At 53.0% G+C, this 27,137-nt stretch overlaps 10 protein-coding genes across 10 annotated transcripts; 7 read left to right on the forward strand and 3 right to left on the reverse strand.

Moving 5' to 3' along the window:
- Positions 1–135: 135 nt before the first annotated feature.
- Positions 136–1,396, reverse strand: B0I36DRAFT_369170 (uncharacterized protein; the record flags this gene model as incomplete). The annotated part of the gene is made up of 5 exons (XM_046159731.1): positions 136–297; positions 370–444; positions 1,052–1,205; positions 1,259–1,319; positions 1,381–1,396. The coding sequence occupies 5 exons, from the start codon at positions 1,394–1,396 to the stop codon at positions 136–138; spliced, it is 468 nt and encodes a 155-aa protein (XP_046005148.1).
- Positions 1,397–2,309: 913 nt separating this feature from the next.
- B0I36DRAFT_355434 (uncharacterized protein) lies at positions 2,310–3,088 on the forward strand (the record flags this gene model as incomplete). The annotated part of the gene is made up of 3 exons (XM_046157441.1): positions 2,310–2,359; positions 2,704–2,779; positions 2,834–3,088. 3 exons carry the CDS (start codon positions 2,310–2,312, stop codon positions 3,086–3,088), a joined length of 381 nt encoding a protein of 126 aa, XP_046005149.1.
- Positions 3,089–3,465: 377 nt separating this feature from the next.
- On the forward strand, positions 3,466–4,423 carry B0I36DRAFT_48499 (uncharacterized protein). Its single transcript, XM_046162939.1, has 5 exons — positions 3,466–3,551; positions 3,607–3,707; positions 3,765–3,855; positions 3,906–4,209; positions 4,276–4,423. Exons 2-4 carry the CDS (start codon positions 3,687–3,689, stop codon positions 4,181–4,183), a joined length of 390 nt encoding a protein of 129 aa, XP_046005150.1. The 5' UTR covers positions 3,466–3,551; positions 3,607–3,686; the 3' UTR covers positions 4,184–4,209; positions 4,276–4,423.
- Positions 4,424–8,757: 4,334 nt separating this feature from the next.
- On the forward strand, positions 8,758–9,585 carry B0I36DRAFT_255672 (glycoside hydrolase; the record flags this gene model as incomplete). Its single annotated transcript, XM_046150897.1, has 2 exons — positions 8,758–9,120; positions 9,181–9,585. The coding sequence occupies 2 exons, from the start codon at positions 8,758–8,760 to the stop codon at positions 9,583–9,585; spliced, it is 768 nt and encodes a 255-aa protein (XP_046005151.1).
- Positions 9,586–10,356: 771 nt separating this feature from the next.
- On the forward strand, positions 10,357–11,489 carry B0I36DRAFT_355437 (uncharacterized protein; the record flags this gene model as incomplete). Its single annotated transcript, XM_046157442.1, has 4 exons — positions 10,357–10,488; positions 10,744–10,913; positions 11,232–11,275; positions 11,332–11,489. The coding sequence occupies 4 exons, from the start codon at positions 10,357–10,359 to the stop codon at positions 11,487–11,489; spliced, it is 504 nt and encodes a 167-aa protein (XP_046005152.1).
- A 1,268-nt stretch (positions 11,490–12,757) lies between these two features.
- On the forward strand, positions 12,758–14,678 carry B0I36DRAFT_338371 (cytochrome P450). The gene is made up of 4 exons (XM_046155745.1): positions 12,758–12,976; positions 13,054–14,039; positions 14,173–14,310; positions 14,438–14,678. The coding sequence occupies exons 1-4, from the start codon at positions 12,778–12,780 to the stop codon at positions 14,642–14,644; spliced, it is 1,530 nt and encodes a 509-aa protein (XP_046005153.1). The 5' UTR covers positions 12,758–12,777; the 3' UTR covers positions 14,645–14,678.
- Positions 14,679–18,635: 3,957 nt separating this feature from the next.
- Positions 18,636–20,067, forward strand: B0I36DRAFT_355439 (uncharacterized protein; the record flags this gene model as incomplete). Its single annotated transcript, XM_046157443.1, has 3 exons — positions 18,636–19,187; positions 19,308–19,742; positions 19,918–20,067. The coding sequence occupies 3 exons, from the start codon at positions 18,636–18,638 to the stop codon at positions 20,065–20,067; spliced, it is 1,137 nt and encodes a 378-aa protein (XP_046005154.1).
- Positions 20,068–20,499: 432 nt separating this feature from the next.
- On the reverse strand, positions 20,500–22,563 carry B0I36DRAFT_397607 (GMC oxidoreductase; the record flags this gene model as incomplete). Its single annotated transcript, XM_046161586.1, has 2 exons — positions 20,500–22,143; positions 22,221–22,563. 2 exons carry the CDS (start codon positions 22,561–22,563, stop codon positions 20,690–20,692), a joined length of 1,797 nt encoding a protein of 598 aa, XP_046005155.1. The 3' UTR covers positions 20,500–20,689.
- A 1,571-nt stretch (positions 22,564–24,134) lies between these two features.
- On the reverse strand, positions 24,135–26,132 carry B0I36DRAFT_369175 (uncharacterized protein; the record flags this gene model as incomplete). Its single annotated transcript, XM_046159732.1, has 1 exon — positions 24,135–26,132. The coding sequence occupies one exon, from the start codon at positions 26,130–26,132 to the stop codon at positions 24,135–24,137; it is 1,998 nt and encodes a 665-aa protein (XP_046005156.1).
- On the forward strand, positions 25,879–26,918 carry B0I36DRAFT_338375 (uncharacterized protein). Its single transcript, XM_046155746.1, has one exon. It carries the CDS (start codon positions 26,288–26,290, stop codon positions 26,471–26,473), a length of 186 nt encoding a protein of 61 aa, XP_046005157.1. The 5' UTR covers positions 25,879–26,287; the 3' UTR covers positions 26,474–26,918.
- Positions 26,919–27,137: the final 219 nt, after the last annotated feature.

Raw genomic sequence — 27,137 nt, forward strand, 5'->3', positions numbered from 1 at the left:
ACACTCGACTATCGATACAAGCCAAGATCCGTCTCAGGCAACGACCCTTCAAAGACAACGTATTCCCAGCAACCAACGCTCTGTATGATCCCTCTTTCTGCCCGATCATCTTCCTCCCTTACTAACAGCATATCCCTAGATCTCCAACGTCGGCTCCGCACCCTTTACCCGCCCAATGACCTGCTGCGGCGTATACTTTAAGATAACCTCATCATCGTGCAGCATCTCGAACTCCTCGGTCGTGTCGCGACCCATGAAGTCCATGATGGCCTGTGGGCCGCCTGAGTGCTTGTCGAGCTAGTTGGTCAGGTCTATGATGATGCCCTTGATGATGACCCACAGATCGTCCTTTTTGTTATGCTTGGCTACCTTGTCTATTGTGAACACTTTCTCCGGGATCTCGAACTTCTTCGGGTTGTTAGGCTTGCTGGCCGGCTTGCCCTCCTTTACCGGTATACTGAGCCTTACCCCTGAACCCCTGAACCCCTGAGTCCCAGGCGCCTTTCTCCATCGGTCCACGCAGCTCAACTCCTAAACCGACCTTTACACCCTCAATCGTTCTCACTCTCCCACCACTTTCCTATTCTCACCCTCACCCTCTCAACCTCTTATTTATAGAACTTATCAGGTTTCTCAAGCAATCTTCTACAGTAGCGCGATTTACCAAATACCTATTTAAAGATATACTATGCGACTTAGACAGTCTGCGATCAGTCTGCTTAGGAAACACACCCTTTACTATTTAGGAGGAAGGAAATCAATATCACATATTAGACTAGTAAAGCAGTAGACAACCCTTTGCCCATTGCGAAGACTTGCCGATTCTTTGGTGCGACGCCCCACTGATACTGAACAGCCGTAGCTGCCTAATTCATATTCGTACAGTACCCTGTGCCACCCGGTGCTCCCTGTGCTGGCCCTGTGCCCGGCCTGTGCTTGCCCTGTGCTAGCCCTGTGCCAGCCCTGTGCCAGCCAGTTATAGCGGTGGGGCCGTTGGGGGCTAAGGAGGGCAAGATTCGGGTAGCAGAACAACTAATGGCAGCAGCCAAACAGCTGCATATTGGCTGATGCCGGTCAGGCCCGCGATGACTCCGGCACCGCCAATGAGAATCTCGCTACCAACTACAAAATTTGCCACGAGAGCTGCGAACATGTACGCAAGATGACCAATGGTACCGAAGCGGACTTTAGCGACTTGTAAGTATCTGTGACAGTGGGATCAGCTTTTGTGTCAGATGAAGAAAGGTATATTACGAACGTCGAAGCACCGTTGGCGTTGGCCTTGATTTTAGACGAGACGAATGCGAAAGCAGCGATTTCTAGTTCAATGTCAATACGATTCTGCAGAATCGCAGCTTCCTATTTCGCAACAAGACATACCGATGAAGCCGCCCATGCCGAACCAATATGGGATTGAGACTCCGTAAAGGATGTAAGCGTGCTTGTCTGCAAGAAGACGGCTGCCCACACCTAAGTAGATATTATACCGATGGAAAGCCGTCACAATAATTAGCTACTGAATTGAAACCCCATAGTACGCAGACTTCAGGTCTCATGTGTGCATATATGCCCGTCTTGACTGCTCTCGAAGCAGAAGAGAACTCCTCGACCGTTCCTGGGTGGAAGTGGGTATATCGTCTCTGGACCTAGGTGATACCATTCATTAATGTAGCAAAGAAGACGCCGCTAACTAAAACTACGCATTATCAGCCAACCGGATATAAAAGCCGAGAGGTTAGTTATGAATGGGAACTGGGGTGCATACTGGTCGAGTATCCAGCGCTTGGCGGTAGAAGAGATATGGTGGTAGGCTAACAAAGTCCCGTAGTCTCATACAGAGATCTGCTGTGAAAGGGCTAGTTGATTCCCGAGTAAGGTAGCTCAACTGGGGCTACAGTTGCATGCTATCAGAGAAACTGTGATGTTTATAAGATTTCAAAGAAAGCCTGCCCTATGATAGTGCTAACAATGTGAATCTTCCCTCATCAAAACCCCGGGTGTTGACACCCTCAGCGATCCGAGGGTCTCGAGACTGGTAGCTTGAAAGCAGAAGAGCTCAAACTGGTAGAGTGGAATACGCCATCGCGCCACTAAAACATGACGAATTGAGAGCCAACCAGCACGCGATGCCCCATTAGAAAGACATCACTGATAGCTAAGCTGTAGAATGAGGTTAGCTCGGTAAGGAACCTGATTGCTGGGACTGAGCTTCGCCTTTTTGCGAATCCCTTGACATCCAATGTGCTGTGCTCCTTTCGACCCGACCTCCCCGAACGTCGCCAGATCGCCGTTGCTGTGTCGAACTCACCATGGCTCACCACGAGAACCACGATGATGAAATGGACTTGTCAGAGATCAGGTGGAAGATGCTGATTGCGTGCGACACCTGCAGGCGAAGAAAGGTGCGCTGTGATGGACGGAGGCCGTGTTCGAGATGCAGCAAGGGCAGTAAGGCGTGTACCTTTGCGACACCGTGAGTCTGGCTTGATAAATATATGAAGCGGTACGAGACACTTTCTGATGCTTTGCACAGGAGGCGGGTCTTGGTCCATCCCAAACCTCGGGCAGGGCACGCACTAATCTGATGGCTTTGTGATACATCGTGGAAGACATGCTTATCGTATTGGCTAGGGCTGCAAACTCCCCTCGGACCGTCTCTCTTGCATAACCACCCGTAGCGCCGAAGAGATCGATGTCCAATAGCACTTCGCCAGAATCAATATCCACACCGCCGACTTATAGGAGCCTAACGAAGATCAACATACTTGAGGAAGACAAGGTAAGAAGCAGTGAAGCCCCCCCTCCGGGTTATGCCTGGTAACAATCGACATAGCTAGAGGTTTCGGGCCCATCCACAGACATGCCTCTCTTTGCTCGCCTCGGCCTGCTCCCTACTATCGAGGTGTCGGAGAGCGACCACCCAGGCACTGACTTCCCGTCCCATACCGCGGATGCATTAGGCATCACAGGAGCTGCAACATCCCTGGGCGATTATTTTGACCTTTGTCTGCAGCATTGCCCTTTGGAACTCATGATCAACCTGATACACCTTCATTTGACTAATCGTGAGCCCTTCACCACAGGCTGAGCCGAAATCGGTCGGATCCATGTAATGTGCGAGCGCTGCTGACTCACTCGCCTAGCCATCTTTTTTCCATTACTACACTCACCGTCTTTCCTATCGGTAATTTGGCTGCGCCCAAACTTGATCGACACAGAGACTCACAACATGCATAGGAGTTTACGGCAATCACACAACGCCGGCTGCCATGCACAGCTCAATACAGCGCGATGCTGATGAGCATTCTCGCCGTAACAGTCCGACTCATCGAAAGCGCGACAGCCCTTCTACCAGCCATGCAGCGCTATTAGGCAGGTGAAACCTACTTTAAGCTTGCGCAAAGATTCCTCAGAATCAGCACAAATAATCTAGATATTCGATACATACTCGCCCTATACCGTGAGCTCAGTCAACTCTCTTAAGCGTCTCAGGAACTGATGCAGGACGGCAGATCTCGCGTTGTTTGCCGAGGGTCGCACTGAGCCTACTGGTTAGTTTTCGCGAATAGCTCGTTTGAGATGCAAGCGACTGATGGAACAACTTAGGGTCAGTCTCTAGCTTCATTGCAGAGGCTGTCAGTTTGGCGTTCACCACTGGTTTACATCGTAGCACTTTGGAGTTCAAGATGGACGCAGTGACATTGCAGGCAAGTAGCCATCTGATGGTTATGCGGCTATCAGCCAAAGTCCTAATACAAAGACAGATCCGCACTCGCCTGTTTTGGGCTCTATATATACGAGATATAACCTTCGCTTACAACCAAGGACGCCCTCCACTCATCAGGCTGTCCGAGTGTACGCTTCTTATATATCGTATTTAAAGTACGACAGCTAACAGATTGCAGGTAGCATTGTCCTTCCAGTCGCCGTCGATAACGAGTATATAAAGAAGACGGAGATCCTCCCGCAACCTGAGAGCAACTCTCCACTAGCAATTGCCGCCGCCGTAACGACAATAGAGATATATATAATACTCGAACACGTTTGGTTCCCCTTTTCGCTCAATAATGTTGTTGTATTAAATCTAAATCATAGGTCCTGTCGGCTATCAATGCGCCATCGAGGACGCCAGCAGATGCGTATGATCTACACGACCCACGGGCCAGTAGAAGCGATCTCATGAGACGGGCATAAATGCGGCTAGATGAGGTGTGTTCACTTACTGAGGCGTAACTATGAGACCCCAAATAGGTGACTGACCGAAGTATGGGATAGATTGAGCGACATCTTCCAACCTATCTATCACCTGCTGGCGTTATGCCCAGCCCAGCTCCCAAATATCTCTATGTTTGTCGCGTTCGGGCCGCTTTCCTGTTTGTTAAAACGCTCATAGCCCGTCAATCTCTTGTTGAGGAGTTAGACTCTGGCGTTGAGCCTGCTGGGGAGGAGACGACCTAAGCCACCTTAGAGGCCTGTCGCCTCTCAGTGGACACAGTGAAGACATATTCACGCCTACGACACCACGGTCTTCTTCACTCCTGCGGATTTCACGCTGTATCCCATGTCACTGCTGCTGCCCATACGCTCATTGCGTGTATGCTAAGGAGCTCTGACCTGGCGCTTGAGCATCGCCCCAACCTTCTCACTGCCATCGACATTCTACTTGTCTTCTCCTCCATTTACCCTCGCACCGAGACTGTTGGCCAGCTTCTCGTTCAGTTATCTCGAAACCTAGATCACAACAATGGTTCGAACACTCAAAGCGAAACAGTCCCCATACGGGTTCTTGCTCGCAGGATGGCTCGGTCACCTTCGCAGCCTTCATTCTTAACAACGGCACTTACTCGTGCATCCGGAAAAGAAGTTTCTTTCGAGGACGCTGTTGGGGTCAGTATTGGGCACTGAGTTTGGCATTTCCAAGTTCAGGAGACCGATCTCGGTAGAGAGAAGCACGCTACTTATTGGGTCAAATGAAAGTCGGTACAAGGGTCTGCCAATGGAGGGATATTAGAAATGCAGCGCGGTTACTCTACTAAGATATAGCGAGGGAAAGTATCTCTCATTTATAGACCCCATGTCTTCTAGAAATAGATATCACTTACCCTACATCTAAGAGTTAATACCGCCGGACTAGTAGTTAGGTCGGTAACGACTAGCGAATCCCCGGTGTTGTATGTTTTGTAACTTTTAATGCCCGCCACTTTTTTATCTTGAGAATGGGACGTCACGACTACACTTGATGTAAGGCCAGAGGCCTCAACGGTCCTATATAAGGTACTGGAAGCCCTAAGTACGCCGTGCGGCGTACTGCTAGATCTTTTGGTCTATTGGTCGAGCGGTTATAGGGCTCCGTTCTTACAGAACTAAAATTATAAGATAAATAGTCAAGTATTAATAACGTAATCCACAAGTGACCCGGCCACACAAGTGACCCGGCCACTTTTAAAGCACTCGTACGACAATATGTAAGATAATTCAACCATAACGCCTTAAATCAATTGAAACTATGAGGAATCCTCTTCTTCAGAGGCAGATACAACTTTCTAACACGTACGAGCATTATAGCCAGGCTCGCCGCAGACGCCACATCGTCGCGCGCGCGTTTCGGGCCTCCTCGTACGACTACTATTCTAACTCGTTTCCGCTATTAACTGCTACGTCGCATCGATTTGAGCCTTTAAATCCTTTGCCTAATCAATCGTGAGGGACCCTCCTTTCTATAGCTGCTTTCTTTTCGTACGACGACGGCGGCTAAGGCGGTCGTTTACATCTCGAAGTTCAGCGAGGTCTTAGCGCATAAGGGTCTGCTCGTACACCATCATTGTAACTCCTTTTCTTAGCTACCGTAGGCTCTCAATAATGGACGACGGAGAGCTATTCTAGTGTCGTACGATGCGATTTTCAATACACTTCGTCTACGATTCGGTCTCAATTGGGTTGTTCGGCGTCTTTGAAACCCATAGGGGTGGTAGTCCAGCAGAGGAACCTAGCGGTATCGGCGTATAAAACTTCATATCTAGCTACGAAATCACATAATTCGGGTCGTACGGTACTAGGCCTGTCGCTCTAAAGCCTGCCTGGATGTTTGATTTAGTCATTATAGCGTCGTACGCCTTATAAAAGGCTGGGAGGAAGTCCTCCTTTGAAACGTGGTGTAAGGCCCGTATGCGCTGCCGATACGGCACGAGGCTGATCCGGTACCGATTTGGTGTCGATAAGGTGGAGATGCACAATGTGCACAACTGTGCTGCAAGTACCGAGGTACGGGGCTGCAGACAGTGGGACACTGGGGGCTGCACTGGGGTTATCGACACGACACCATATCGTGGCCGAAACGCGTGCACTTCGCAATGGAGAACTTAGACCTCTAAGAATTAGTTTTGCAGTAATGCGACCCCCTACCAGACATCCGACTGCTACCTGACTTACCTTATGGTGCACTGTCCTTACACGTGGGTTACATACGCCTACATTAGACCTTCGATTTCTTTACCGTACGCCCGTTTTAGAGGTCCAAAGCACCCAACATCGAGAGGCTGGAGCTTATACGACGAGTGAGCAGGCATACAGAGCGTTACGATATTCTATTCCTTACAGTAGAGCTCGAAATCGACCGAATGGTAGCTCTCGTAGCCGTCGAGGATGAGGAGGCGGTAGGTACCCTTCGTACGACTCTTCATATGGAAATCGAAGTGTTTTACCCATTCTAGGCCTCTCTCGTTCGTCGTCCAACCGTTTTCTAAAAGCGCGATTACCCAGTCGGGCGGTAGGGGGCTATTCGCGGTCCAGGAGTCGAGGTAGACCTTCCCGGCAAAGATAATATACGGCGGGATTAAATAGCCGTACGACGCGATACCCTGGATTACTGTAACCCATTCCTGATTCCCTTATTGTACAGCTCTTAGCCTCCCGCGTCGATCGGAGGTCGTAACGACGGTTTCGGCGGAGATTTTACCCATCGCGAAGCCTATTTCGTCGAAGTTATAGATGTCGTCATCGTGGATCCCGTATTTCGCGATTATGTTTCGTACGAGCTTAAACCACACGTAATACGCGTCCGGATCCTCGCAGAGGACCCTCTAGTAGTCGATTCTTCGATTTAAACGCGTACGGAGCTCAGGTCGTCGTCATACGAAGTTTAAGGCCCAGTTCGTTCCGACGCGTGGCGCGTCGCGTACGCGGAGGAGTCGATCCGCCATTTCTCGAACACCACTTATCCGCGGCGGAAACGATCGCGAATCTAGGTCGAGTATGTATTGTACGATACTGTCCTCTTCGTACGAGGTCAATTTCTGGCAGGGTGGTCGGGTTTCTCGTTTGCGCTGCGCGCCACTTCGTCGGTCTTGGAGTGTCGTACGAGGTACATTATAGATCTGTGCAGCCTTTCGTACGCTTAATTTTGGGTCTGATTGGAGCGCCTGAAGCGCTAGAATAAGGTCGCATTCAATTGATTGTCGTTCCATAACTACTGGTGGAGAAAAAGGGGAAATAAGGTGGCCCATATGGAAATGACGGAAAGTGGCCGGGTCACTTGTGTGGCCGGGTCACTTGTGGATTACGTTAAGGTTAATTTTATATAGTTAAAATATAAAAATCAGTCGCCTATACTCACTTAGCCTTATTGCAGCTGTCGTCCGTATGATCAGCGAAATGGATCCTATCTTATTATATGGAACTCTTCCCAAAACCCAAGTGACGCGCGAGTACAAAATCAACACTCTGCTTCTGCACCCACGAGGCAACTATAGCTTCAGCCTCTGTAGCTTCGGAATTCTTCCTTGTCCCGAAACTTGACTGGCTCAAGCCTGCTACCTGTAGCTGTTCATATCTAGGCAAGCTTTTGTCAAAGCCGAAACACGATTTCATGTTGAAGAATTCAGGCCGAGTCCCATCCTGGACTGATCCCCTGGAATGCACTATGCAGCTCTAATGAAGTGGACTAGTCTTGGTGCTTGTTGCATTCCACGCAGCTACGTATGGACGGGGACATAGGGCCTGGAGAACCTACGCCACTGTGGCTTCACCATGTCAATTGTAAACCATATCGGTACCCTACACGTATTATGAAGGGCATTATCGGGCCTTTGCAGCGGGACAGTACCGCTCACAGCCCTTAGGAATCCAGTTCCTTCGAATACAGCTTGCATTTCGGGTCTTGCTCGGGATGAATCGTTGGAAAGTGCCAGAACTTTAGGAGACTCTCGTGTTAATCTAACAGGGATCTGGCACAACCTAGCGGAGCCGATATGGCGGAGACTTCTGTATCGGGTAACACGGAGGGACGTCCGAGGACAATGACTTGGATAACGATCTTCGCCGCCAAAAATTAATATCCACCGATGATCCTCATTGGCTAGATATTCCAGACACGCCGCGGGTGCAGCCCGTGACATGTCGCGCAGGACGATAAGCCTGCACAACTGGGTGGGCCACAGGCAGCAGCTGGAGGTTATACCACGAATCGCATCCCACATAATAAGTGCCAAGACATTTCAGCCGCTTCGAACGCACAAAGCCTCTGAATGGTAAAACGCGTTGCCAAACCTTAAACCTACTTGCGGGAGTTTGTATTCCCTTCGAGAAGCCCGGTTATGGAACGGCGCTGTGGACCGCTGTTTCCTTTCCTTTGGACGTCCGGTTATAACATATTACTTACAGTTCACACGTCGTCTCTTTTTTAAGAATAGTCCCATAGTCAAATTAACACTACACTTCCCCTTCAAGTCGCTATCAAAGTTAGACAATTCTGCAACCACTATGCATCACACTATTAGCGGAGCTGTGGCCGTGGCTTTGGCCAGCTTCATTAGCGCTGTCGAAGGCCATGGCTTCGTCAACGGCGCCCGGGTGAACGGCGTCTGGACTGCAGGGTCCGACCCCCTCTGGTGGTATGCGCAGCAGAACAACCAGCCCCTCCCCGTGACGGCCGGCTGGAGGGCTCTGAACCAGGACATTGGCTTTGTCGAGCCGGCCAACATGGGCACGTCCGACATCGCCTGCCACAAATCAGCCAAGACCAACACCGGCTTCATCAACGTTGACGCCGGCAGCACCATTACTCTCTTCTGGAACACCTGGCCTGAGGGCCACAAGGGACCTATCATCAACTACCTGGCCCCTGTCTCGGGCACGTGTTCCCCTCTCTTATAGTCCCAGAAGTAGGGGTCAGTGCTAACACAGTACAACACAGACTTTGCATCCGCCGCCGCGGGCAGCCTAAGCTTCACCAAGATCGGTCAGGGTGCTCTCATCACCGGCGGGTCCAACTCCAAGTGGGTGACCGACACCATGCTGGCCAGCAATTTCAGCACCCCCGTCACGATCCCCGCCAAGCTCAAGCCGGGCAACTACGTCCTCCGCCACGAGATCATTGCCCTGCACGCCGCCGGCAGCGACAACGGCGCCCAGATGTACCCGCAGTGTCTAAACCTCAAGGTCAGCGGCAACGGCACCGTGTCTCTCCCCACCGGAGTCCCCGCCACGCAGTTGTACAAGCGCAGCGATCCGGGCATCATCTTCAACTTGTACCAGGACATCAAGAGCTACCCCATCCCCGGCCCCTCGTTATGGACTGGGGCAAACTAGCGCTAGTGTGTGGTTGCAGTACTGGAGAGTCAAATTACTCGGCCTGCCCCTAGGTCCTAACCGGGGGACTATTAGTCTCTTTGCTTTCGGCAGGCGGTACAGGCGGCCGCTGCCACGACCTTGCACGCCTCATGAGCCGAGCCGACGGCGCCGTTGCCTCTCTTGCGCTTGAGAGCTGTCGACATGGTTGTTTGTCAGGGGAGGTGAGGCGAGGCGAGGGGGCTCTGGGCCATTTGGAGCCGACAAGGAGGTGTCGGGGCAAGACCGCTTGGCGTCCGCGGAGAGTTTTTGGTTGTGAGGGATTGAAGAGGCTCAGGGTAACGTCAGGGGACGGCGGCAACTATCGACTCTTCCAGGTATGGAGAGCTGACTCAGCTTCACTCACAGTAGGGAGGCGTGGAGGGGGAATGGGGAGCTTCGCCAGCCAGCACTGGTCGAGCGGCCTAGAGGTCCTGTACCATGGCCTCCAAAGTACGCTAGCGTAGTCGAGGTGACTTGAATAAAGCTGGTGGGTTGTTCCAATTCTTCCCTGTCTGTTCGCGCGCACGGGGTGACCGCCGAAACTGCGCACGTGCCCTGGGTCGTGGTTTCGCTCAAATGGACTTGTGGGGTGGGATACACCTCGGACTCCGTATAATAGGGTATAAAGTACTCGGCTGGCCCCGACATCCTGGCGTGCAGAATCCGCTATCGCTATCTTCCTTGTGTGCTTGTCGTCTCCGACGTTCACAGGTCACGGGTCAAGACACAAGAAACAAGGAAAAAGGCGCCATGGCTGATCAACAAGAAGACCAGCCTCCACCCGACATCTATGGAGAAGAGGACTGGGCGGAGGGCGCCTGGTTTAGAGCGGGCCGCGACCCTGCGGAAGCGGGCAACGGCAGGCTTGTACTCAGGATGAAGGTAGACAGATGCATCTTGGAGCGTGTTAAACTTTCGAAATGAGCTTTTGAGCTTGAACTTAAGTGCGTGCTGGATTGTGAGCAGACGAGGAGGAAGGAATGTGAGCACTGGCAGTTCTTTATACAGAGTCGAAGCCATCCCTAGCTGGTGTACCACCGACGTGCAGTGTCACACTTATGGACTCCTTTCATCCATCTTGCACGGTCGAGATCTGCTTCGTGTTACGCGACGACACCACGACTGTAATCCTCGTAGCACAAGTCAGAGACCGCACGCAGTACAACAGCTTGTGTTCAGAATTGCTCTTGGTCTAGGCTCTCGCTATCTATGCAGGATCAGACAAAGAAGGAACGCCAGCATGCTCATGGCTATATTGAGGCAAACGGCTGTGGCACAGAGTCTTGGAAATGTATCCTGGGTAGAAGGTATCCTATGTAGTCAACAGACTCGTGATGTAGCATAGATGCTGCTACGAACATACCGAGGAATAATAAAATAACAGGTTGTACAGAATAGTAGTAACATCCTCGTGCTTGGACCACATCTCTGGAGAATAGATTCACACCACTGCCCGTTCATGGCCCCGCAATCCTCTCTAAGACGATCAGATTATGTATCGTAACTACACTGGTGGCTGCTACGTCGCACAAACGAGGGTACTGTAGAATCCTAGTGGGCTTGGCACATACTAGCCTCCTCTCTGCAAGACAACGCATTCCGTAGCTAGACAGTTATCCATGCAGGCGTACTACCCTCGATGTGTTCATCTTCTTGAAGAGCTCAGCGGGTGTGTAATATGGTAAGCATTGTATTCGTGAGTGACTACATCCAGCCCTTCATCAGGGTCCCGAGAGCTCACCAGCGGTCGTCATCGTAGCGCTGATCGTCCCGATATTCCTGATCATCCCTTCCTTGATCATAGCTATCACGAATATCATCACCGAAATCCTCCACGCCTTGAACCCTACGCCCTGCCCACCCAGCGAAGACGGCCTACCTAGATACCCCAAGTAGGGTTGAGAGGCCTGGTACAGGGGACGTCGGGAGATGTGGGCGGTAGGCGGGGATGAACATATGTGTCTACTGATCTGGGGCAATGAGGAACAGCTTGATTAGGGCCAAAACAAACCCCAAACCAAACCACAGCTCATGTGCTTGCCAGGTGCGGTGGTAATGTTCCACGGCGTGGCGATACCCAGGTATCGCCACTAGTTGTAGGTGAAGTGAGGGAGCCAGCCATACCCGTAGGGGGTTCCCTACGGTAAAGGACTTTTGAGGGATCGTCTGACCACACTTTGAGGAGCGTTGAATAAGTCTCGCAAGACCCATAAGCTGGTGCGGTCGTAGGTGAACCCTCCGCCCACCGCGGCGGTGATGCCCTTGGGCCAGCAGGAGGACGGCCTTTACGCAGCTATCGGCGAAAAGGGCCACACTTTAAGCTTAGCTCCTTGCCTCTCAATTACGTGCGGTCCTGACTGATCATGGCGAGAAGAATCGAACTGGCTAGGAAAGGATTGCTTGAATTGGTGGGGTGTGAATCTGAAAAAGTCTAGTCTGGTGATCTGGTCGCTGGACTGATGATGATGGGTGGTGAAAATACGACGCGGTCTAAAATACATGAATCTTGATAAAGGAAAACTGTGCTATGCCCTGTAGGTCCAGTGATCACGCCCGGCTCTGGCACACTACCGAGGTCCTTCCCCTGTGCCTACCGAGATACCTCCTTACCTGGGTGGGTACTTTAGTACACGCGGCATGCGGGGTAGGTATGGGGAGAGCGGGGATCGGTCCCATCGGCACCTGGCACGCCCGCCCTCCCGAGATTAACAGCCGTGCATACGTACCGAGTCAAGTATCGAATGGTGATAGTACACGGTGGAACCGAATCGATTCGCTCTGGCCCTAACACGTTGTATAAACTCTAAAACACACCATAAATCAAGGAAGGAGCAAAACTAGACCGATAACGGCATCACTATGGGGCCGCTCATCTTTTCTTGTAGGTTTCTCTCTTTGTAAATTTCACCAGTTAGTACTTGGATAGGACAGACCCTGACCTACTTGGGAACCTCGGCTTAGATATAACGTCCGACATGGTAGATAAAGTGTAACAGAGCCGGTAGTCGGATGCGCCGGAATAGTAGTTACAACACAGCACCTCGACGGTCGTTAACGTCGTATCCCTGGGTAGCGGCGTACTCGGCTGGCTATATAAATAGAAGACAGTCCTTCAATATACTCGAATACTGCCCGCTCGGCCAGGTTTGTTCCCTATCATCTTACATAACCATGATTTCTCATACTATTATCACCGCGCTGGTGGCTCTCTGTTCGGCCGTGGCCTCTACAAGCCTGGTCCAGGACTTGCTCTCGCCCCTACGTAGCGTGCGAGGCCCCTGGCTAGCCCGGTTCACCTCGGCCTGGTTTGCCTGCAAGGTCTCGCAGGGCTCGTTCCATCAAGTCAACCGTGACCTGCACCGACAATACGGCAAGTACCGCAAGCAACGTCGGCTTGTTAATGTCATCATTCAACCCCATTCCCCCTTCCGCTAACCATTATCGCAGGGCCAATCGTCCGCTACGGACCAAAACGCTACAGCATTAGCGACCTCAACGAGATTAAAACAATATACGGCGTGGGCTCGGCTTTCCCCAAATCCTCGTGGTATACATCCTGGTCCGAACCTGGCGAACACAGTGTCTTTAGCGACCGTTCCATCAAGAGGCATGCCTACGAACGCAAATTGTTCCAGGCAAGCTACGCTATGTCTGCGCTAGTGCACTACGAAGCCTTTGTAGATAACTGTGCCAACCTACTGAAGGCCCGGTTACAAGAGCTTAGTAGCTCTAGCAAGCCCGTCGACATGTGCCACTGGTTCCGGTGCTATTCATTTGACGTTATCGCTACTATTACGTATGGTAAGCGCCTAGGCTTCCTCGACCGCGGCGAGGACGTGGGTAATATGATTAGTGCTATCGACGGGATTATTAACTACTCGTCGATGACGGGCATCTTCCCCGGCCTGCATCAGTTTCTGGCACCGCTCGTAGGCTTTCTAGCTGGCGGTAAAGGTAGCGGGAGGAGGTATCTGAAAAAGTTCACGGAGGAGAGAGTGCTTGAGGGGTCGGTAAACCCAGAAAAGCCCATGTTAGCGGACGGTGACGATGGTCCACAGACGCTCTCCCAGCTGAGCAAATTCCTCGCCAAGCACGCGGCCGACCCGGACAACTTCACAAAAGACCACGTCAAGTCAGGCTGCTTGGTCAACATTGCGGCAGGCTCCGACACGACCTCTATCAGCCTCTCGGCCGTACTGTACTACCTCCTTAAGCGACCCGCTACTATGGCCAAATTGCGCGCCGAGATCGACGACGCGACCGACCGCGGCGAGCTCGCCGAGAACCCAACGTACAAGCAGTCCCAGCAGATGCCTTACCTGCAGGCCGTTATTAAGGAGGCGCTCCGAATGCATCCTGCGACCGGCCTGCCCCTTGAGCGCGAGGTTCCGGAAGGCGGTGCCACGATTGCCGGCCAGTTCTTTCCCCAGGGTGTAAGTGCATTGTGCCCGAGACAGAGACCGAAACCGAGACTTAGTCATCCACTCCTCCCCCTTGATTAACACTTTTATTTTTCCCTAACTCTTTCGATCGAAAATACTAACCGCAAGGGAGAGGCGCGCACAGACTATAGTCAGCGTCAGCATATGGGTCGCGCACCGCGACCGCGGCGTCTTCGGACAGGACGCCGACGAATTCTCGCCTGAGCGCTGGCTACAAAATGACGCTGAAACGATCGCCCGGATGAATCGCTTCTGGATGCCGGTGAGACCGCCCTCCTTTCCGTTGCCCTCCTTTCCCCCTTTTTTGGCGCTTCCCCAAGATACGATCTATTCCCTATCGTATAAACCTTAAACTGTTAAAGCTGATTTTGCCCCGTGCTTTATTATAGTTTGGTGTCGGTTCCCGAACCTGCTTGGGCAGACACATCAGTATGCTCGAGATGTGTAAGCTCCTGCCCCTGCTGGTGCGCGATTTCGACTTCTCTCTGCCCGAAGATCTCAGCGGTAAGGAGTGGAGTACCCAAGGCTGGTTGTTTATCAAGCCTGTCTGCTTTAACGTTTTGGTGCAGCCGAGGAGGAGGGAGGTTGGGCTTTGAGGGCTGATTGCTCAAACCTTTCATGTGAGGAGGGGGGGGGGGGATTTCAGTGATGTGAATTGATCGCTGCGAGGGGGGTTATAGTGGGCGGTCAGTGGTTTGAGGAATTTCGTGTCATTGTACTTGGATTGCCTTCGCTTTGAACAGATGTTGGGTATTGCTGGTTAATCATTTCCTTCCTTTTATGATCTGGAAAACCACGTTACCAAGTTTAGCTGATCTCGCAGTTGCGGCCTTTTTAAAGTCAGCTAGACGCCTTTCCCTCGCTAAATGAGTTTTTATATCGAAGGGTCAGAGTGGCGCCTAGTAGGTGTATTAACGTACTATGTGCGAGTGAGCTTGTGTGTGAGGTTATTGCACGACTGCTGTGCTGGGGCAGTGAGGAATCCTCTGATCGGGCAAAAACCCACCACCCCCGACTGCCGGAGTGGCCTTCAACCGTCAGGCAGACGGTGGCGGTGTCGTCCGCTTATGGCAGAAGTGAGGCAGGTCACGATGTGGCCCACCTCACCAGTCACCACGATTACTTATGGGGAGCCAGCACGGCCAACCTCAATTGGGTGACATCGTGCACGAGGAGGAAAACGCTTATCAGGGCTTTGCGAGCATCGTGGCAGGTCTCAATTGACCAGAATTGGGAAAACAACGAAAAATTGATTGATGATGTGGGCGAGGCTGGTCTGCTGAGGTCTACGGAAACCACTGCTAATCATATGTATGGTGGACCGTCCTCCCTGACCCTGTCACAATAATAGTGAAGGAGCTGTCTCGGGAGGATCGTAAGGGCCTTGCTTGGGGTCTTAGTGAAATCGAGGTTACACTACCTATAGCGTTCTAATAGTAGGACCTTTATTTTATCCTACAATGCCCGCTACGCAGATAAATAAGATACTATATCGTAAATAAACTACGTACGCTAGGGAACGAGACCTTGATTGCTAAGGATTGAGTCTTATAGTAGTGCTTCCTCTCCTAGGTCTTATACGACGACTAATTAGCTTGGCGTCTGATGTACTATTCTTATACCGACTGTATAGTCGACTATATTACGTAAGAATGCGCGCGCATACTAGTAAACCGCACTGTTCCGCGCTTAGAACGGGGTGTACCGTTAAACCAAAACGGATGGTTATAACGGATTAAGTGTGACGGTAGGCTCGTGTCGAAAATAACCCTTCAAGTAGGGCGGCGTTGGAACTCCAAAGGTGTAGCGCGGTCACAATGTTAAGATATGTGTGGAGACATGTGGAGGGAAAGTGTCTTCCTTTTATGGACCTCATATCGTCCAGAAATGGATGTCAGTTGCTCTGCACATAAGACTTGATACCGCTGGACCAGTAGTTGGGTCGGTGACGACCAGCGAATCCCCAGTGTTGTATGTTTTTGTTTCCTTTTTGTCTTTTCACTGGATTCTGAATGATGTCTGGTGTTTGTGAGATGGGAATCGGATCAACTTTTTGGAGGTGAAGCCTTGGCGGTCGTTCAAATCCCACACGAGAAGGACTCCATTCATACTGGCGCGTCAGATCTCAGCCGCAGTACGCCATGCATGCATGATAAGCACCTGCCAACATCACTTGGCATGCATTTTCTTGATTGCCTGGGCCACTGGATGCTGGGCTGGAAGGAATATGCAGCTCTCCCAAAGTAGACCGACAAGCGAGACGCCCAGCGTCAGACGTGGCCGCCATGGAGAAGCTCGACCCACGTGCTGAGCAACCTGACGGACGCGGAAGCCCGGGGATGCCCTTCCGTTGGGTTCTTGCATCGGAACAAGGCACCGCATGCAGCACCATGCACGCACACAGGGAGCGTCATGCAAGTTACTCGGAGTATGCACGGAAGAGGGGCCGATGGGGGGACCGAGAGAGCCAAGCCCCGGGGCTGGAAGCCAAGATCGTGCCACGCATTCCTCTGTGCCTCGCAAACGGCGCTGGCTGCATGGGAGCGCTTATGTCTGCATCGTTCAGTTCGAGTATACAAAATGGTGGATTATCGGAGTCTCCTGTGTGCCCACGCCATGATCACGATTGCCTTGTGGTCGCGAGGTGTACGCCATGAATTATCCCCATTTGAACACCAGCTGACCAACAGATGATTCATCATTCTTGACGTTGTCAACGGTTCGGAGCCGACACCCTGTTCCCGGAACCGAGGAAGCGATGAGCCAACGCAATTCTCTTCAGGTACCTATTCGGAGAGTAGCGGTCAAGGCCTGTCCTCTTCGCGCGGGCGGCCCACCGGTGTGATTGTCGAGTCGATAAACGCAAGAGTCAGCAAAGAAACATCAACGCGGAACCACCAGCAACGAGTGCGAGACGGGAGAGATGCGATCGAGGCAGGCGAAGCCGTGCAGGTAGACCCCTGAGCCTTCCAGGTTGGTGTCGTTGCTAGCTCAGTTGAGACTCAGGGGAGAGAGGCGGCGCCATGCTGGAATGGGGTTGGTGGCGTCCGGCCCGCCCTCTGGTGGTAGCGCCACGGCATCCTCTTCCCGTGGATTTGCACAGGGTTAGCCAAAGTCAGGTGGGGGCACTCAGGTTGACGACAAAACGGTGTTTTCTGAGTGTCGCACACTCGTCAGGATTTGATTATTCCTGGAGACCCAAGTGATCCGAAGAATTTCTGTCTGCTTGGGCACCGGTAGAAGCTATCTCATCAAAGAAGTCTTCCGGCACGCTGCTGTTAGTGCTGTTTGTCGTCCTCACTTCTAATACGAGGCTACGCACCTGCATGCATATAGCAACATAGTTCCGCGCTATCGGAGGCCTTGCAGAATGCGTGGCAGCCGATTCGATCGAGTTTGGCGAGCCGTGACGCGGACATTGGCCATGACGCAGCCGCAGTCCATCAACACGGCAGGCAGTGAGTGAGCAGGGCATCCATGACTTGTCACCCGCCGCATTGGTGCCCACCGCCTCGACATTTAGCGCCACCTGCTTCTGGCCAAGCCGCGGGACACCAGCCATGTGGCCAGGGGTTAGCGCCCTTGAGGCTCCGGCCGTTCGAACTAGCTAGTCACACGCAGCATTCGTGCCTTACTCTAGTCTGGCCGATGGCTCAGGGCCGGATGATCACTGCGGTGCAGCGTCTCGTATCATGCGCAGCTGAGAGAAGTGAATGTGGGAAGAGTAACACAGGACAGCAGCGGAAAATTGGCGAAGCGGCAGCGCAAATTAATGGAAGTGCCACTGAGCAACACGGCTTGCACCAACTCACCAGCGGCTGTCATGCCGTCCTCGTGCCGAGTGGCGTGAAGTCCCCCATGCCCAGCTTCACTCATATCCCACGTATGGACCAACTCGGCATGCAGTAGTTTCCACTAGCCTACAAGCCATGGCTCGCTGCTGACGACGAGGGTCTCATTCTCTTCATCATGATGGCAGAGGCTGGCCTGGAATCCGGGCGGAATAATCTCACTTCGAGGTCACCTGGTCGTCGTTCCGCGCCAGCCACCACGGCAGGATGTGGCCCAGGCTGGCGCGGCTTCGGATCTCGGCCGGGACCCCAGGGACGACACCCCACCGTAGCAGCATACCCGCGACATCGCTTCGAGGTCTAGAAGCTAGGCGGTGTAGGTCCAGCCCTCGCCCATGTGAGCAATGTCTCCTCGTTTCGGACGAGATCCCGCTCATGGCCGCCGGCTTCGAGTATGACAACTATTCTTGGTGGCGCCAGGCTTGGACCCATCGTGGCGTTCAGCCAGGCTACGTGGACTGTCGTGTGTCCGCCTACACACTCGCACCCGCTCAGCCCCGGCTGGAACTGCCCTCCATGATGGCGTCGCGTTGACATGTTGACGTTGCGCTGGTTTGGCTTGGCGAGCGTACTACGAACCGGCGGCTGCCCCAGACAGGGAAACTAATATATAAGAGCCGCCCCGCGCCGTCAGCTGTCTCAAACATTTGGCTTCGAAGTATACATCCTCTTCGTATACATCCCAAATCAACTCGTGACTCCAAGCATTACTCGATATCTGGCCACGTGGGAAATCATGAAGACGGCTTTCCTGCTCTCCCTCGCGGGTCTCTCAACCGCCCAGCTGAGCGGCTTTGACTGGGACGCCATCGACGCTGCTGGACCTCCTGCGGAGGCGACCGTCCCTGTCGGAGTCGTGACGGCCTCCACGGCCGACTATGCCTCTGAGACGGCCGCTGCTTCTGTGGCCAGCGACGTGATCGAGTCCCCCTTGACGGCCGCCACCGCAGTCGCAACTCCCGTCCCATCAGCAATCCCCGGGCGCCGACATAGGTTCCGCCGCGATGCCTGCGCCCCTCAACCTGCTGGTTACGGTCCCGTGGCCGACCCAGATACTCCCCAGGGGTTCCTGAACTTCGCTGCGTTTTCTTCTGCAGCCAACGGCGTCACCACGCCACGTGGTTATAGCCTCAACTTCAAGAATCTCCAGGGTTCTGTGGAAAACAATGGCGCCATCATGGGATGGTACACTCTCAGCTCGTACGACGTGGGCTATTGCGCGAGCCAGTGCAACAGCGTCTCTGGCTGCAACGCTTTCAACATCTATTATGAGCGTGACCCTAGCTTGGTGAGTACCGTCGACATATGCATATTCCAGTGATGATCCGTAAACGACATCATCACCCCCAATTTCTTTCAATCAGAAACTGCCCCTTTGGAGATTTGACATCGCTGACTTCACATCCAGGACCCGGCCCCAAGCTGCGCCAACCCAGCCTCCACAACCGTCATGAAGTGCATCCTCTGGGGCCAGGCCGTGTCCGCCGCCTCGGCCACCAACACGGGCCAGTGGCGCAACGACTTCCAGGTCGTTATTGCGGGCTCCAACGGCTACACCAAGACCGACATCTCGCCCATCGACGGCTACGACGGCCCCACGCCCCTGGGCAACGCCGCGATCCAGGCGCCCCTCGACTGCTCCGGGTATGACACGTACCTGGGCGTCAAGATCTTCCAGACCGGCGTGTTCGACGCCAACCTGTGCGCCACAGCGTGCACCGCGCAGAGTGACTACAACCGCCGCCACCCGCCCGCCAACGGCGGCTACGTCAAGACGTGCCAGTTCTTCAGCACGTACATGCTCCTGAAGAACGGGATCGCACAGCACCAGGAATGTGCGCTGGTAAGTCCATCTGTTCTGCGTTTCATCTCTCCCTCTGTCTCTCCCATGTGTGCTTTACGGTCACTATTCTGCAATACGGCGTGCGCAGCCAGTGCTGGCCTTCGAGGAGGGCCGAGGTCGCGAAGCTGTAGCCATGCTCAGGAGAGAGATATACTGACAGCCATCTCCCACACAGTACACCATGGCCTGGGACCCCTCGTACGCCAAGAACAAGGGCCAGTGGCGCGGCAACGACCACTACACGATCAACCAGTCGTACAGCTTTGTCAACCAGACCAACCATGGCACGTCGCGCTATCCTTGCAACGGCACCCCGAGCAAGTAAACGTGATCGGTAGTGCAAAATTGTATGCATAGACGGCAACTTAATATCGCGAGCGCATGGCATTTCTGTGGATGGCAGGGGAAAGGGGTGAGAGATGGATTGGGTGATCTAATTTTGGTCTTTCGAGCGCAATTGGACGGGGACTCTCTAATTGGGCCCAAGGTGCGCCCTGGGGATGAGATGCTGGTTTGTGCCGCGGCGATCGGTGCAATTTGACCTCTAATTAGCGCAAGCATTGGTTTGGTGAGCGATGATGTTTCCAGCGCCTCTGAGCAAGGCTGGATGGAATCACATTGTCTTGAATGAAAACGCTATTTTCACCAACATGGTCTGCTTCAGCTTGAACTTAGGTTAAAACCACGGGGTCAAGGGGGCTGGGCACCGTAGGGAACATGAATTGTGCAGAGCAGGAAAGCCTCAATACGATGGAAAGTCATGTTAATTTCCGGATGATTCTACAAGTACAGGAAACATTGATCCGGATACCAAATTAGTAGCTCCCATTGACAGAAATAACGTAACGGTAACGCAAGCAGACATGACGATCTTGGGCTGATGGCCGGCGGGTCACACCACCCCATAGCCCACTTCAAGCCTGCCGCCCCTGGCCGTGGGGGGGAGATCAGGCACTCCCCCGTTTAATGATGTCAGAGAGCCTCTCCGCAACGGCATAGAGGGTAGATGTCAAATGCCCACAGACTTGGAAAGGCAAGACAGACGCGTCCATGACGCGCAGGTTAGCAGTTCCATAGACCTTCATCTCGACGTCTACCACGCCACCCTTCTCCTTTGGCATCATCGCCGCGGTGCCGACTGGGTGGAAATTCGATCGGTAGTTGCCCTTGAGGTAGCTGCCCCACTGTTCCAAGGAGGCATCCTGGGGAACGGCATCCAGACCAGGAAGGATCTCCGAGCCCACGACGTCTGCAAGAGGCGCTGTGTTGAACATCCGCCGAATGAAGGCGGCACCGCCAGCTTGTTCGGTGAGATCCCAGTCCAGCATGAAGTAGTTGGGATTGATGACGGCGTTGGCGGTCGAGTTGGCGCTGCCGACGTGGACACTACCGCGGGCGAAAGGCAGCAGACCCCAGTACTCGCTGTCCCAGATACCGTTCTGTTGGTAGAGCAGCACCTCGGCGAGGGGAATCTGCGTTGGCTTGCCGTCCGAGTTGAAAATGAGGTCGTACTGGAGCTGGAAGAATTGGAGAAGATCATCGGCCGAAGTGGCGTTGCCGCTTGCCGAGGCAACCTGCACAGCGTACGCGGGCAGAGCGGCCTTGAGTTTGGCAGCGATCTCGGCCGTGTCTTCGCCAAAGATTTCGGCGGCGGTTGGGTACACTACCATGGTGTTCTTCTCGGTGGCATCGTAGCTGTTGGCGATGTTGTATTGGAGGGCGTTGTTCATCTGATCCTGGAGATTCTCGCCAACAGTAGGCAGGTTCACTACCGTCTCGATGCCGTGCTTCGCGAGGACTTCAGGGTTCCCAACTCCGGACAGCTCAAGGAGTAGGGGGGAAACTAAAGCGCCGGCTGAAAGAATGACTTCCTTTTTGGCTTTGACCAGAGACTTGGTGCCGTTCGCAGAGATGATTTCGACACCCTCAGCAGTCGGAAGCGAAGCCGACTTGGCCCAGATGACGCGGGTGGCGTGGGTGTTGAGCAACACATGGAGGTTAGACTGGCTTTCCTGGAAGGGGTAGTAGTAGGCTCTGGCGGCGTCTTCGCGAATGTTCAGGTCTTGATCGATGGTGGCTGGGAAGATTGTGAATCCGGCCATGACGCCAGAGTTGACGTCTGCATTCCAGGCGACATCCATGGCCTTCATGGTATCGTTTACCATCGAGTTAACTGTCCCGTTGGTCATCGGGTACATCCAGCCTGTTTTTAGCGGGCCCTCGAGGCCGTGGAACTCGGGGGCGAAAGTCAGATGTCCGGCAGCTGCACGGGAATCAGCGGGAACCTGGAAGTGCTCGCTCTTCAGGTAGTAGGGCAGCAGGTTCTCCCAGTTCCAGCCTTCGTTGCCAAGAATCTCCCAGGCATCAATTTGGGTTGATTCGGCTCGGGTAAACGCCATGCCTGTTGGTTGTCAGTTTAGGCTGTGTCGGCAATCCTAGCTTCCGATGGCACGCCCAGTCTGGCCAAGAAAAACATACCGTTGATAGTACTAGTGCCTCCCAAAGCTTTACCGGCACGAAGCGTCTGCTTAGAGCCACCAGTAAACTTCTGCTCGATTGTTTCGAATTGCCAGTCGATCTCCGTTCCGAATGCGAGACTGTAACCTAGAGGGTTCGTCACATTGACGTTGTCCTTAACCGACCCTCCGGCCTCGATAACAAGGACGGAAGTTGCTGGGTCTTCACTCAGTCGCTTCGCAACGACAAGACCAGAAGTTCCTCCACCAACGATGATATAATCATAGCTGTCGGCGCTGGTGGACTGGGGCTTCAGCCAGCGGCCTGCCACAATTGGCAGGAGAGCCAGATTCCAGGATCGCATTTTGTTAACTGATGGGACTGCCAAGACAGTATGAACAGTTGTGTGAGAGTATAAACGAGTGTGTATGGCGATGGTGGGTGAGAACAGATGCCTCGCTATGGGTACCTAACGATACAGTTTTATATCTATGCTATCTTACATTACTCAAGTATGGCACCCGGCCGGCTGCCTCGCCTCCCTAATCGCTGGTAGTCGGCCCTTCTGGATGTTGACGTGGAAGATGCCACTCTCAGGATATCCAATGCATTACAAACCATGCACGGCCCCTGTTACACAGCATGTTCTTAATGTGGTCCATGGGTTACTTCCCACAGTGGGTGCGTCGAGTGGGTGCGCCGAGGACGATCATTGTGAATTCATTGCTGAGGAATGACGAACTCCACCTATGACATCCACCCTTGTTGAAAAGCTTGGGCTAAAAATCCCTGAACCACCCCCTCCCCGCCCCGGCATTCGAATGCGTACAGGTGCTCATGGATCGAGTAATGCAACTTCGATGTCACAATTGTGAATGAAGGCAGGCAGGCTGGACCTCTCCAGAGATGGGGGCAGCCTTTGCATGCCTAGGAAGCTAGGGTGTGACTCCAGCTTGGTTGGCAGTGCTTCCCTGTTCCAAAAACATCAGTGGAAGATTCATGGCTCGAGCTTCTGATAAGGCAATGGCTGAGCCCGCAGTAATGCCGCTCGGCGGGTTTTTCTTTAAAATGTGGGGTCCTTGCGCCGCTGACCAAGCCGCTGACAATGCTTTCAAAATTGCACGCTAAGCCTTTTGAAGCCCTCCCAAACCCGCTGGGACGAGGAATCCAGTAAAAAAGAAAAGTCGCCGCAGTCGATGAATTATTGTGGACCAGTGTTTGGGGCGGTCATGGCGGGTGTTACTGGTGTGTGGGTTGTCTCGGGCAGGGAGCACTGGCAGAGTCCGAATAAGAAGGGCGTTGAGAATTGTGCTGCATCTCGCTTCGGCGTAGAGGAGGTCATCAACAGGCATCTGCGCATTCCCGCTGTGATTGGTGACGAAGATGAGGAAACCAACCTACTCTGGGCCCCATGGGTTCATGATGGTTGCTAAGAATGGCCATACATTACCCCATGCAGTGCGACACATACATCAGACAAATGCAGGTATAGCGCATGTCGGAGGCCGAACGGTATTGAAGTGGGCGCGGTAGTCTTCATCATTAACAGTGCTCAATCTGTCGATCTGCTTTTAGTCCAGATTGATATGGCCATTGCCCATCTGCAATCGCAGTACAAGGGTCGTTACTCCCCGGGAAAGCCGCACTATCTTCTCTTGGCGTTGCAACCGGGGCATGTGACCAGGATCGCGCTTGTCACAGGCGACAACAGTCTTCTCTGATTTCTTCAAGGCCTCAGCCCGGCACCTGGACTTGTCTATCTAGTATGCAATCTGGCACCAGAAGAACGCCGGCTCTCTCAAAAACCACTCAGCCTGTTTCGCATAATCTGCCCTGCATGCCTCAGCCCCCCCTCGCACTCTCCAAGCATCTGTGTGCAAGCACGATGCAGACAGTGTAAAACGAAAGATACCTCCCTTGGGGGTGACAGAAGTTCTACGGGTCTCCACAGGTCGTATAAATCGGAAAGTTCAGCCCGACCCAATCCTCATCGTCATCGATAGGTGGCGACCTCGACAGATCCCGCAGCACGCCATCGTCCGTTTGATTGTGCTTATGAGAAAACTTCCCCATAAGCTCGTCTAGTCTTGAAAGCTCGAGGCATTTAAAATTTGTTGACTGATTGGTTATGAACACCTTGATTGTGTCTTTGATGCGCCGCTGCTTCCGAAGCGCCATGGGCACATTCATTCGAATCTTCTTCGAGACTGTGCTTTTTTTCTTCGTGTTTATGTTGGATTGCGAACTTTCCCTTGGGTATATCACCGCGTGTGTTGCCTTGTGGAGGCACTGCACCTCCCATGTAGCCCCGAGATACAGCACATAGACATAGAGCTTGATGTCACCAGTGTTCTTGATTTGTAGCTCAATGGAGTCGTCGTCACGTACCTCGATCGGCTTGAATGGGGGGATCAACTCATCTCCAACTTTCAGCCAAACCCTGAAGTTTAATGCACTTTCCGTCTCCCTGCGCAACTGTTCCACCATCTGGAACCGAGCAAGATGTTCCAGCACATCACAAACGTCATCGGCTCTGGTCAGACGGTATTGAAGATTGGGCAACAAATTCTCGTTCTCGCCATGGGTGATTGAGTACTTTCCTTCTAGGTCTTGTGCTATTGCGAAGTTGGGCTTCGCTTCTCGATCATTCTTGTGCATGGAAAGAGACCGAGACAGGAGTGCTGCCTTCAACTCGACCTCTGGACCAGCACTGCCCGCCCAACTGATGTGGAGCTGGGAAAGTGTCGAAGAAGTCATGAGTCGCGCGGCTAGAAATGCGCGCAATTCAGCCGTGGTAGAGGATGTATCCAGCACAGAAGTCAGAGGACGGCTATCAAGCACTCGCACAATGGTTTCGACCATGCCCTGTCCTTTTATGGCCTCGAGAGTGTACAGGCCAACACTATCACCATCGCGAACGCCGTGGGCACGTCCAGCAAGCAGCCGCAAGCTACCCTCATGTATCGCAAGACCGATGAGTCGTGATGCCCACTCTGGTTGAGGTGGTCCAAAGAATGCCTGGTCGTCGTTACCGTAAAGGACCGGGTTCTGTCGGCGGCCCAGTTCCCAGAACTGCGCGGCCAAGTATCGAAAAATATCCTTGTGCCTCATGCTCAAGCCGAATTTCTCCAAGGCCTGAACGAGTAGGTACGATAATGCTCCGTTGCGTACTTGCTTGTCGCCGATTTCAGTGATGGCGGCGCCTTTCGCCTTTTCCAATGGCCCACAAGCAGCGAGAATGGTGTACTTATCGGGCCTCAACAGCCAGTTGTCGTTCATTGATGCGCTGCGTAGAGAACCCTTGGAAGGAGCGTTGTTACTTGACAAGTCGACATCATCATCCTGTTTTGCGGATTGGGTCGGTTGGTGCCGAGATGGGAGATAGCGGATGTCGCCGCCTTCGTCCACATTGACACTTTCACGGTAGACGCTGCCCGAAAAACAGCAGTCGAGCACGACAGTGATGACAAGTTCCTTCTCGATCATTTTCTTGATCAGCCCGGCCAGCCTTGGGCCTTTAAGGTCGGTTTCTGAGCTCTCTCCGCTGGCAAGAAGTACAAGGGCCAGGTCCCCAGTCTGTTGGTTCGAGTAATCGAATTTAGGGTTCATTCGTGTCCCATGGCCGGAGAAATGGATGTAGACAAAGTCCCCCGGTTCAGCATCATGCGGGATGTTCTTCAGACATTCTATAATGTTGTGGAGCGTCGGTCGCTGGACAACGCGCAGATTGTCTGATTTTGCCGTCTTCTCGTCTAGCTGTCTGCCAGCCGCGTATATATAGCATTGGAGCCTGGAAGGGTCGATTGTGTTCTCGATGGCCCTGGCTACTATCTCAACATCTCGCACGCAGCTTTTCAAGGGCGACTGGGGATAGTCGTCGATGCCGATCAGGACGGCATGGTATCTCGCTGGACGAGCTGTATCTGGGGCCATGCTTGTGGCGTGGGGCAATCCGCAGCGATCAATAGATAATGCGCGCCGTGAGAACTGAGCTTCTTTGAGCTAAAGCAAAGGCTTTCATGACTTGCAACGGTGACCTGCTAAATTGCGTGTAAAGAGATGAAACGTAAGAAAGGGGACACAGCGCCATGATGGTCACTTCACTTTCCCCGCCCAGCCCTTCCCGCCCGATGATTACACGGATTCGCGAACCCCTGACTGCACAAAGCCGCCTCTCGCCACCAGCCCCACGTTCGCTCACGCACCCTCTAGCTTATCCATGTCAAAGGCTTGGCCATCCTTGGCGGATCGTCCGTCACTGTCACAGAGGCTGACAGTCGTTGCGGACAGGACCTTCTCAACCAAGTAAGGACCGTCCGTGGAGCCATCTGAGTTGACAAGATATACTTTCTGTCCAACACGATATCTCGGTTTCTATGCCATGCAGAATTTCTGAGCGGGGTTCAAGCAGGAATGGCTCGGTCAGCTCGGATTGCTTACCTGAGAGAACTCACGAATCTGCGCACGGTCGTCATCATCCACGAACACAAAATCGCTATGTCTGTTCCTAATGTCAGTCAGCTCTGGAGGTAAGGTGCTGGGAGAAATTACTCCTCAGACATGATGCTGCGAGCGCTTCGCGGATAGTAGACGTTGTGGATCTGTGAGTGCTAGACTCGCCCAGTGATGAGCTCTTCAGCTTCAATGCCTTATATCCTAAGCGCGTGTTTATACATGTCGTTATGATATCGAGACTAGTTGGCTTCCAACGCACTACTCTAAGCACGGCGTGAGACAGGCATTGTCATTTCCACAATGAATGGCTGCCTCTGCTTATCAGTATGCGAGGTGACAACAAGGCTGTGCAATCAGAAGCCGCCCCTTGACGTGGCTTTGCAGCTTACATGCAGGACGCATGCACTCCGCCCCATAGACACCCGTGACCGGGGGCAAGTCCTGGAAATGTTGATCATCCTGGTCAATCGTCTTGCCACACCT

The sequence above is a fragment of the Microdochium trichocladiopsis genome, assembly GCF_020744255.1.
Source record: "Microdochium trichocladiopsis strain MPI-CAGE-CH-0230 chromosome Unknown B0I36scaffold_13, whole genome shotgun sequence".
Taxonomy (NCBI): domain Eukaryota; kingdom Fungi; phylum Ascomycota; class Sordariomycetes; order Xylariales; family Microdochiaceae; genus Microdochium; species Microdochium trichocladiopsis.

Bases quoted from the DNA above. Each gene is read 5' to 3' on its own strand.
- B0I36DRAFT_48499 (XM_046162939.1), top strand. From the start codon at position 3,687: ATGGACGCAGTGACATTGCAG. The intron at 3,708-3,764 runs GCAAGTAGCCAT...ATACAAAGACAG, and splicing joins TGGACGCAGTGACATTGCAG to ATCCGCACTCGCCTGTTTTG. The intron at 3,856-3,905 runs GTACGCTTCTTA...AACAGATTGCAG, and splicing joins ACTCATCAGGCTGTCCGAGT to GTAGCATTGTCCTTCCAGTC.
- B0I36DRAFT_338371 (XM_046155745.1), top strand. From the start codon at position 12,778: ATGATTTCTCATACTATTATCACCGCGCTGGTGGCTCTCTGTTCGGCC. The intron at 12,977-13,053 runs GCAAGTACCGCA...CCATTATCGCAG, and splicing joins TGACCTGCACCGACAATACG to GGCCAATCGTCCGCTACGGA. The intron at 14,311-14,437 runs GTGAGACCGCCC...GCTTTATTATAG, and splicing joins TGAATCGCTTCTGGATGCCG to TTTGGTGTCGGTTCCCGAAC.
- B0I36DRAFT_338375 (XM_046155746.1), top strand. From the start codon at position 26,288: ATGATGGTCACTTCACTTTCCCCGCCCAGCCCTTCCCGCCCGATGATT.